The sequence below is a fragment of the Anser anser genome (genome assembly GCF_964211835.1).
Source record: "Anser anser genome assembly, chromosome: 4".
NCBI lineage: Eukaryota > Metazoa > Chordata > Aves > Anseriformes > Anatidae > Anser > Anser anser.
The window spans coordinates 28,763,587-28,775,232 of NC_139724.1; the positions used below are offsets into that span (position 1 = coordinate 28,763,587).

At 43.7% G+C, this 11,646-nt stretch overlaps 1 protein-coding gene and 1 long non-coding RNA gene across 2 annotated transcripts in view; both read right to left on the bottom strand.

Moving 5' to 3' along the window:
• The window catches only part of CPE (carboxypeptidase E), a 58,514-nt gene extending 52,721 nt beyond the window's left edge, over nt 1–5,793 (bottom strand). Inside the window, exon 1 of the mRNA XM_083834096.1 lies at nt 5,364–5,793. Within this exon, the coding sequence (XP_083690222.1) occupies nt 5,364–5,640 (277 nt within the window). The 5' untranslated portion in view covers nt 5,641–5,793. The remainder of the gene's footprint in view (nt 1–5,363) is intronic.
• Nucleotides 258–5,353, bottom strand: LOC310898699. The gene is made up of 2 exons (XR_014583559.1): nt 658–5,353; nt 258–430 (listed from the first exon to the last, which is right to left on the bottom strand). It is a non-coding gene; the product is annotated as an uncharacterized lncRNA (long non-coding RNA).
• Nucleotides 5,794–11,646: the final 5,853 nt, after the last annotated feature.

The window sequence follows — 11,646 nt, forward strand, 5'->3', positions numbered from 1 at the left end:
CTGCAGAGACTGTCTAGCACAGCTGCCTAACCACGCTTACTGTGAATTTCCATCCACTTCAATGGCAACGTGAATGGCATTACCAATTAGCTGCAAATGTGATCTATAAATGTGCCAACCTCTCCTTTATTTGCACCCGTTTTGTGAGCAACAATATTTTTCTCCGGGTATTCTGTACCTCTCTATATTTAAATGAGCATTAAAATCAAGATAGGAAGACACGATGAATCCAGAAATAACGAGAACACATTATTTAAGGAAGAAAATCTTTTTATTTTTGAAAAATTGTGTGCTGACAAGTAAATTTGAAATTCTCTGTAACTTCATGGGAAAGTTAATTCCAGCCTCTCAGCCTCCTGCAGCCTGAGTGACGTGCAGCCAGCCTCCACTTTGCCCTCGACCACTCCCAGGTGAGTAGGTAGCTTATCCCCTGTGATGGAAAGAAACTGTTTCCTGATGCACAAAAGAAACAAAATCCAAATGCAGAAGGCTACCTACGCAATAGGTAGACTTTGTGCGGGACATAACATAACCCCATTAATGCAAGCTATCAAATAGCTCACAAGATTTTTATGTGCAAATTCCAAGAGTAAGGAAAAGAAGCTTCACAAAGTCAAGTGCAATTAACTGTAAGTGACAAAATTAGAGCAGCATCACCTGACGACATCACCGTAACCCAGAGACGAGCAGCGTGCTTCCTAACTTCACCACCGCTACCATGTCTTGCTGCCCACCCCAGCGCAGAGTGCACCCAGCTGCAGAGGAGCAGCCCATCAGGTCCGAAGGTGACACTGAGTGGTGTCCCCACAGTGCTCCAGGAGCACAGCAGGATCCTGCCCACGCTGTGCCGAAACCACAGCACCCTCCTGTGCGGCTGTGCCTCCTTGCTGCTGCTGGTTTTCTATTTTTTTTCCAAAAAAAAAAGCAACACTGCTCGTAGCAATCTTAAACTGCCAAAATCATTTTTTAAAAAATTAAATATTATACGGGCTTCTGTTCAACACTGAAATACAAACATTGTGAACAACACTCTCCCCACCATGTATTTGTCAGGTTTACTTACCACAAATTCTTGTCCCAGCAAGTGTTACCCCAGATGGCTGATACCACAGCTGAGTGCAGGAGTGCTTCAATGACAGAAATAAGACCTAGGTACGGTTTTTGTATTATCAGACAGATCTTGGATTTCCCCACTCATTTATACACAGCAGACACGTGGTTTTCACTTCTCTTTCAGGCAGACTTTAATTACATTTTTGCAGGAGGAACTGGCTCCAGTGCTTGCTGACCTTGCGGGGCAAGGCTGGGGCAGAGGCACATAAGAACCCAACACTGGGCTCCTCTGTGGGGCCAGCACAGGAGCAGGGGGACACCACAGGATTTCAAAAGCCAAGCAGCTTATTTTGGCTCTGTGCCACCAGTGACCAACCCAGCCCACCTCCCTGTTGTGCTAAGCAGGGTCTTGTACAGAGCGGTGGTGCCAGAGGTTGAGGTGGCCGGACTAGGCCTGGCGAGGATGCCCACAGCCCGCCGCCATCACACCCACAGGGTCCCGCAGCCAGGCAAAGGCGTCCTTCACCCACCTCACACACGGCGTGCTCACACCTCATCCCACTTTCACAGACGCTTGTGAGGTGAAAGATGAACAGCAGTATCATTAAAATTGAAAAACTCCTCTGAACTACAGGCTGGCTTGACAAACTACGAAACATTGTGTTTGAAGTGCCAACATTCTCAGGATTTCCCGTGTGCTTTTCTCCAGCACGAATAATTTGATGAAGATGCCACAAATTTGCCGATCATTTTGTTGTCACAAAGCCTGTATTTTCATCCATCCTCTCTTCTCTCCATTTGATGCAAAAGAAATGTTTAGGGCATGTATCTATACCACACATAACCAGTCAATTAATAATCTTTACTTGCAGAATTTCTAACAAAACTACAACACTGAAAAAATATATATAAAAATCTTTGCTTGCTTTTTAAACAAATTAGAAATTGAGATAAATTTTTAGTTGCAACTTCTTCAGGTAAAGAACAAAAAATTAAGAATCTCAGATGTCTCATTTTCAGCAGGTAGAAGGGAAGCAGTAATGGAGAGGACTGATCCTGTGCCACCAAAATCAATGGTACAAATGGGTCAGAAGTGGCAGCACGCCTAAACAAGTGGCTGAACATTAATGGTGGAGGAACTGCTTTCAGCATTAATCGATTCTAAACATATTTCACTGCTATTAAAGAATACAAACTTATGCCCAAAATGATCTTATTTATAGTCATAAAAAAGCCTTGAGAGATCAGCATCTACTTAGTGTCTTTTCAACAGAACATCAGATATCCAAAGCAAGTGTCTATTTGCTATACTTGCAGGTAGTCGTACCTGCACAGCAATTAAGGCAAAACATTATTTCCTTTGTCCTAGAAATAACCTGTGCTTTACTGTCAACTGTTCTCTGTTTTCCTTTGGTTCATCATCAGTTTCCCATCATCTTTCTCCTCGCTTTATCTCGCCTTGCCCTCTGCTGTCTTCTGTCAACTTTGCCAATTTTTAGCAAGCACAGGGACCAAATAATATTTTCTCACTTAATCAAAACCTCTCCAAAATGTTTTGATCGCTTTGAGTCTCAGGCCATATAACACCTTTTACACCTAATCACCGATATAGGCTCATTCACATCTTGTTTTGCCTTAACTTTCTGCAAGGCACAGCTTCCTCAGTGTAGAACTGTTTGGTAAAGTTCAGACATCAGACATCCTCATTTCCAGGTTTTACTTCTCCTTATTCAATACTTTCTTTTCCATCAGCCTAAAGAAACTATTGCCACAAAAAAAAAAAAAAAAAAAAAACGCAGAATACTAGAACAAACTCTCTGTGGCATGAACCAAAACGGAAACATGAGTAGCGAAGTACTCACATCTGCAGAGAAGACGACACATTCTCCTAGCATTTAACGTAGGATCAGAAACTTTCAGCACTCTCCCACTTTTGACATTTAGCATGTCTCTGGGAAAAGTTCAGCAACTCTGACCCTCCAAGTAACTGATCTGTATTTCAAAGATTTGCCAAGATACTTGTAAATGCTTACGGAAGAAATCAGACTTGCTCATATGGAGTTGCTCCGGTTTCTAATGTAGTATCAGGTCTTCAGAAAAAAAATAAAATAAAAAATCCTCCCAGTGTATATTTATTCCAGCAAAAGATGAGGCCTTAATGATTCACTCTGGTTGCTTATCAAAGATTTCTTCCAGTCGCTCTATATGTTTCTAATTTTTTTCTATTTCTCTCCTGAATTTGTTCTCAATATTGCACAAGTATTACTAATCTATTTTGAAAAATAGCTGATATTCTAAAACAGAAGTTGATTCTTACGTCCATGTGTGACCGAATGAACTCACACAACACTGCACGGGCATAACATATGTGTGCTTGTGTAATGCATGCATGCATGTGCTGGATTTGATTTACTCAGTGCAAAGCCTCTTTACTCAGTATAAAGCATCTTTATTGATGCTCTGCTGACACTTCGCGGATTTATTTTGTCATCAACTTGCTCACTAAGTGAGCAGAAACATTTTTTGTGTGTTTTTTCATGGCGGCTCACCGGATAGTTCTGGTATCATCCCTGCATACTCACCTGGCTTACAGATGCACAAGCACTCTACAGATCATAAACCAGTAAGTTGTATCTCATTTACACAGATATTTATTTAAAAATAAACCTTGTGACATATATCCTATCTTGTAGGAACAGGTTATGCTCAGGAATAACAACTCCTTAACCTGTCATGAAAAAAGAAAAAAAAAAATCTATATGCATGCCTGTGTCTATGAATCTTCTGATCATTTTTTAATAACAGATGATGATAAATCAGATGGGTCCTGATCCTGGAAGCTTTAATCACACAAAATATTCCTATTCTGCCCCAGGAATCCAGCATGGCTCCTCACAGTGAGCAAGGATCCCCCTGTTCAGGTAAGAGCTGCAAAAGCAGCCTCACAGCTCCTGCCAAGGCTGGTACAAGGCTCCACTTCTTTTAATGCACAGCTAAAAAAAAGCTCACACAGGAAAACAAACAGTGCTACCTCTTACTGCACAGCAGAAGAAAGGGCACATTATTAAGTAGAAAACCCCTCTAATACAACCATGAGCATCATGGCGAGGTGTTTGGGCTCTGGAACAGAGCAGCACAGATGCTGTCAGTGCCTTTATGATTATTTCAAAGGAGCACAGCCCTAGCTAGGCATGAGTCTGTCCTTCCTGAAGGGATCCCAAGTCTCTCATGTGCCACTGCAGCTAACAGAGGCTGCAGCAGCTCTCCGCTTTTCTGAGCAATGCCCCGTACCTCGCAGAAGGATACAGGGGGTTTAAATAAAACAAGAGCATGCTCTGGTTCAAATCCTGGTTAATCCTCTGGGGGAAAAAAAAAGAAAACCACACACACACAGTATCTTTGGCATCTACCACTACAGATCGCCAGTGCTCATCACACTCCCCGACATGTGATTTGGGCATTAAAACATGTGGATTTTTCATCTACGGGCCTCCTTTTGTGAAGGACCCAGCACACTGTAAGAAGCACGGAACACCCTTCGTGCTCCCCGCAGCTTATGTGTGGATGCGGTCCAAAGGAAATGTTCGTTTCTGCAGTTTGATATCGCTCAGTGACATAAAGCTGGATTCTCTTCTCCCTGGGCCCAGCAACGAGCCCTTCCCCACATCCCCGACAGCAGCAGCAGGAGGAGGAGAAGAAGCCTCCATCTCTGACTGCACACAGGGCTCCTTTTCTCCCCATTTCAGCTGGCTTGACAGAAGCAGCAGATAAAAGAGCTGCAGCGGACTGTCCCCTGCCAGTAACTCAGTTACAACAGGAGCCGTGTATCATTTTAGCTTGCAAATTACGTAGCGGTGACAGGTTAAGCCTTAGCTTCGGGATCACCCTTTGCATTGAGATGGCAACGTACCACAGATAAATTGTTTGGCTTTCAGTGCAATTCCTACACGTTTTTATTGCAAGGTGATGCTTTGTTAACCTGCCTCCCTCTTCTATCTTCCAATAAACGACCTCTAAACTCCCCCCCTGCAGCCCTAAGCGGTCAGTAAAAACGTAACCCCCTAAGAATGCAGAAAGTTGGGTCCAGCTCAGACGGCTGCAGGGACCCGCTCCGGGGAGAGCCCATCTCCAGCTACAAAACCGGCACTCGGGGCCTGCCACGAAACCCACAGAAGGGCGAGGGGACAACCGCAGGTGCCCCGCTCAGGATCCCGGCTCTTCCCTCCGGGGGTGGCAGTACCCGAGGTCCGCGCCCCCCCCACACACAAAATGTCCCCGTCCCCCTGCCCGTCCCCGCGCCGCCGCCTCACCGGGCTCATGCTCGCCGGGCCGGTCGGACAGCTCGATGACCAGCAGCTCCCGGCCCTCGGCGCTGCGCCCCACCGTGTAGATCCTGCTGACGGCCGGGCACTGCAGCCACACGGCCACCAGCGCCTCCCGCAGCTCAGCGTAGCGGTGGTACTCGAAGGAGATGCCCTCCTCGGAGCTCAGCCGCCGCCGCCGGCTGGCGCCGCCCGCCCCCGCCGGCTCGGCCGCCCGGCAGGCAACGAGCAGCCCGCACAGAGCCAGCAGCACCCGAGCCGCCATCCCCGCACACACACACACACACACACACACACACACACACGCAGGCTCCCGCCGGCCCGGCAGGGAGGGAAGGACGGACGGACGGACGGACGGACAGACAGACGGAGGGAGGGGCGGCGGGAGGAGCCGCAGCAGCCGCAGGAGGGGGCGGGCCGCCCAGCCCCGCCGGCACCTGCTGCTGACCGGGCTGCTCGGGGGCGGAGAGGGACTGCATTTCTGCACCATGGGGCATGTCTTGGGGCAGTTAAGGCTCAGGGGGGGGTTGCGGAGGTCCTGGAGGTGGCTTTGGTGCACCGCAGAAAGCCGCGGGTAAGGCACGACCTGGTGCTGGAGGCTTCTCACACGGAGAAGACATCCTGGGTTGCTCCATGGGGCTCTGGGGGAGCCACTTGCAATGGAATCACGGAATCATTAGGGTTGGAAGAGACCTCCGAGATCATCTGGTCCAACCATCCCCCTACTACCAATGTCACCCACTAAACCATGTCCCCAAGCACCACGTCCAACCTTTCCCTGAACACCCCCAGGGATGGTGACTCCACCACCTCCATGGGCAACCCATCCCAATGCCTGACTGCTCTTTCTGAGAAGAAATGTCTCCTCATTTCCAACTGAAACCTCCCCTGGCGCAACTTGTGGCCTTTCCCTCTGGTCCTATCACTAGTTATCTGTGAGAAGAGGCCGACCCCCAGCTCCCCACACCTTCCTTTCAGGTAGTTACAGAGAGCCACCACCACCGCCACTGAGCTCTGATGCTGCAGGACAGCAGAAACCACCCATTTTTTCAACCTGCTTTTACCAGTGTAGCTGTTTAGACTACATCAAAACTGCCCCAAAACAACAACCCATAAAAGAAAAATGCTAAAGAGCAATTTCTGTAGCAGATTTTTTTTAAAGGACACAAAGCCTCACTTGAAAATTTTCAGAGGTTCAAAATACTGAAGAGTTTGAAAATCGCACATCCAACCCATCTCTACAAAGCGAACCTCGTCCCCAGTTTGACACCTCTTTTACCCCCATCTTCTAACTTAAAAGGGTGAGCCTGTGTAACATCCTTTTCCACTGAATCCATTCTCAGGCAGTTTTGGTAATAATCCTTTTTGACCCTATGGATATTTTCCTGAATTACGGGTTGTCTAGTTACAACCAAGAGGATAATGGAAATAATGTTTCTAGGAGAACATCTGCACGGCCACTTGGCGATACCAGCTTGGAAACTCAGCCAGCATCTGAAACTCACACCTGAAAATGCAATTACGATATATAAATACTTGAATATCTAAATGTGTATATTCATATGCACTCAGTATGTTTCAGTGTCCTGACTGTCAGCCCCGGGTTTTTCGATGTGTATCTTCATAGCAAGAACCAAAAATCACCTCACCCAGTCCTTACCATCTTTCAAAGCCAACATGTTCAACTTCCCTGCCCAGTTTAATTCCAGGAGCACAACTGTGCACAAAAACACCTTCTGAGCAGTCCTTGGAGCCTTCAGCTTTCCTTTCTTATTGCTGGAAAACTGTGTGAGATGCCCATCACATTCTATCATGTTAGCTCTGGGTTTGTGACAACACAAATTCAAGCCCACTTTAAGCGTTTTGCGGGATTTGGATGTAGAGACAACCCGGTATGTTGTTTCCTCATTCCACAATCTCTGTCTAGACCTAGAATCACTGAACAGCCATCCCTCTGACTTTCTCCTCCCAAGCAGCACGAATTGCCTTACAAATTTGTTTATGACTTCAGGCCACTTCAAAATTACATGCAAATGTGCAACACCCTCCAAGCTCCAAGATGAATTGCAAATAAAGGTAGCTGACAAAGCCTTCAAAAGATTTATATTCTTTATCTGTTTTGTGGGCTATGTATGCTGCAGGCTAAATATTCTTTTCTCTGCCATTTTCCTTTATGCCTTATACATAAAGTAAATAAATCTGCTGATGCTGTGATTTTAGACTTACAGTGTCATTTCCTGGAGAACTTTCTGATCAGTCAAACAGAACTTTGTGCAGTGTAGCAACTCCCATTGGCTTCCCTTTGGATTTGTTCCTCCAAAATGCAATGTCATTAAAAGATAGGAGTGGGCTCAGAAATCAGCTTTTTCTTCTAATCTATTCAAGCAGTGAATTCCACTACATGAAATTAGTATCACGACTAGACCTGAATGGGTTTACATTAATTTCCACATTTATTAACACTTCCCCTTCAAAAAACAAACAAATCAGAGAATGAGTACTTATAAAAACACATGCACATATATTTCTTTTGTAGAACAGGGCATTATATTCTATGAAATATGTCATTTTGAGTTCACATACAGAATTGAGTAGGAGGAATAAATTGATGTCTTCCACTCTATCCAACCCCTCCCCATATTTTCCAGTTCAGAGACAATGAGCATCTTCACAGCCAATGGCCAAATTTCTTTGTAGCGTGGAAAAAGGTTTTGCACTTGCTTTAGTCTTAGAGGAATACTCCAACCACAAAGGCATTCCCAGGCTGTACTCATAACCAGGCTCCTGGGTCTGGCCTTGGTAAGTTACTAATACTCATTAGAGCACGGAACAGATCTCAAGGGCTCCCTGCCCAGAAAATCAGCAGGTTTCAAATCAGTTTTACTTCTCCTTTATGCCTGTATATGACACCTACTGAATAGTAGATTATATTTCATTAACAGATGCAGCCTAAATAATTTGGTAATGGTGAAAAAACTTCATTGCCATATACATATATATCTGTATATAGACATATCCATTCTAAATGTTGGCTAAAACAAATTGGTGAATGTGATTCAAATTTTCAGATATTTTTGACTTGCCTGAATATGTCCTCTTCAACAAGTCATGACTCACCAGCAAGTATATAAATAAATGGTGCTAAAAAAGCTCCTCACGCTCACAGAGTTCTACTTACAAGACTTTAGCAACTGTGCTTTATTTCTGAGGCAAGATGAGAAGTCTGAGGCAATTATTTTCTTTTCTAAACCCAAAATAGAACCAGAAAGCTGTGTACAGTTTTTAAAGTATATTAGGAATAACAGAAAACCTAAAAACACCCTATGATGGAGATCAGATTTTTACATTATTAATACTGTTAATAATGATTTTGTGGAAACAATACTGTTATTAATGTTATTAAATAACAATACTGTTAATAATGATTTTGTGGAAATACTCAGTAAACTCCTCTGGTTTATATTTGGACAGAACTAAGAGGGTGCGTGAAGAAGACTTTTCTAGCATACAACTGAGTAGGATGCTCATAACATGTAAGGGAGAAGCATGTTTGGAGTGAGACTGAACCACTAGCTGGTCTTTGATGAGTTCTTTCTTAGAAGAGTTATCTGCTAATACTCAGTTATATCACATTTTGGATTCTTGAAAAAATTCTGAAAGACTCGTTAGAGTATTAACACTGCACAGCTATTCAGTAAGAACAGCAACAGGACATGTATGTCCTAAAAGATCAAGACAAATAACGAAAAGCTGCCAAGAGTTTCAATGAATCAAGACATTAATGATAGGAATAGCACAGTTCCAATCATTTTTTTAAAATATTTCAGTCTTGATTACCAGGCAAATAGGTAGAGATAACTGAAGATGTAGGAAGCTTTTACAAAACCTCTTTGACAGCTGGCTGTATACACATATCATACCTGACAGCGCTGGTCACTTGAAGGTAAGCCTGCCTTCAAGACAGGAGCTTCTAGTACCAACCTCCAAATGCCTTGCACAACTCAGCTCGTCTGTCTCCTGGGTGTCTGCAAAACAGGGCTGAGAAATGGGACGTCATGGCTTCTGCAGTACTTTGAGAATGGTCTTAATACAAGGCAGGTCAACACAGATGTAAACACATATAGAAAGAATTTTTAAAAATCCAAACGTAGGAGTTACAGAGAGGGGAAAGGAAATAAAATCACCTTCAAGTTATGTATTCCAAGACTGACTCATTTACTGTGTCTCCACCTGTTAGGTGACTCACCCATACTACTGGAACTCAGCCCTATCAGTTATTTAAAAGCTTACCATGCTTGCTGGGGCACGGAGTTGAACGTGCTATACGTGTAACAATTCGGGGCTGAGCCTTTTTATAGACCACAACTTGAATTTCATACAAAACGGATCTGACACATACGTGGGGATACCTACACCAGTGGCAGTAGCTTATTACTGCCCCATTTTGGATCACAGCAACAGCCTGCTCCTGGGATGATGCTAGGTTTTGACCACAGAAGTCCTGAGCTGTCTCTGATAGATCACAGCTGTGCTGCCAAACACTAGTACAGAGAACCTGCCATGCAGCACCGTTTTGAGGGTACTCAGAACTGGCTGTCAGCTTTGTTAAAAAACAAACAACAAAAAAAACCAAAGTGGTGAGTCATCATCTAATGGAGTGTTCTTCCACAGGGAGCAGTATTTCAAGTCTGGGGTCTAATTTATTCAGTGGTTACATAAATATGAATCAAAAATGGTGAAATTTACAGATGGCCAAGGTCAGCAGAACAGGGAATAAGGATACAGTAGTGCTGGAAAGTGATTTAAATTACCTGGTAAGTCAAGCCTATTTAAATAAGCAATATTTCAGCACAGCAATTAGCAAATTACACTTCAGAACAAGAAATACAAAACACAGAGCAGTCTGGCAAATGGCATTGCTAGGAGCACACAGAGACCACAACAGGTGGGTAACTCACCTGCACTTCCCAGCGCAGTGCTGTGGAACAGCTAATTTTATCTCTGAATGTTTCGACAGAAGCCCAGTGGTTGAGAAGAAGGATGCAATTATACCATCGAGGTGGTATTAGTGAGAGTGGTCCAGGACCACTGCCAGCAGAACTGACAGGCACATTGGAATCAAGGTGTTGAAAACTCAGAGACAAAGCCACAGAAGCGATGTGAGAAATAAAGGAAACATCTCGCTGAGAAGGACGTGATGTAACTTGGTTAGTTGACGAAAAATACAATTGAAAAGCAATTTGATAAGTGTGTTTATTACCCTCAAGGACAGAAAACCACAGCAAGAGCCAATGGCAAGGAGTTGCCTCTTTCCTGGGCCTGCCAGTTACAGGCTTCAGTAGCTACGGTTTACCAGTAGGCTAAAACTGGCAGGGAGAGAGGAAGCAGCAATGGGACTGAGCTTTGGAGACAATGGACTATAATAACTAATAACTATATAACATCTATCTAATAACTATAATATCTAATAACTATAATAATATCTAATGCTATAGTTAGCAATAAATAGCTGTAGCCAACATGGAGATTTCACTGATACCGTTTTTCAATATAAATGAATGTTAAAATTCTATAAATATATCACATTTTGCTTTTCAATCATCTTGAAACACTCAGCAGTTATTAATTACAAACCAGGTGAGGAAAATGAAATCTAACATTTACAAATATCGTACCTTATGGCAAGATGTGCTGTAGCATAATGTAAGCTACCTTACTCCTATCAGCAGCCAAAGGGAGTTTATTGTTGTGCAGTCCCAATTTTAACAGTTTCTTCTCTCTAAGTTTCCAAAAACCAAGCAGTTACTTCTCATCACTCTCAGAGAAATCAATTATTTATCACAGCCCAGAGGACAGTACAAGCTGTTACTTCTCACAGATGAACCTTACTTAAACCAAGCTGGACTTCCATGAAAAGATTAGGTTTTGAAAAACGTTGCTACCCTGCTTATTCCCCTTTGCTATCACTTTTAAGAGTTAAATCTGTCTCCTTGCTAAAGAGGATAAAGGAGACAACAGATTGTGTAAGGCTTTGTCAAGCCTTGTGAAGAGCCAAAAACTGTTCCCTGTATGTTGCTTCAGTTTTTTTTCCTACTGCACAAACTGTTAGTTTTCAGAACTGCACATACTAGTCTCCCACACTACATATGCAGGGGAAAAAAAAATCAGCAAATTCTTATTAAATAAAGGCCTACACCCTCAAAAATTTGATTACCTAACACCATTCTTGATAATGCACAAAAGATAAATGAGTTCATTTACTGGCGAGCGT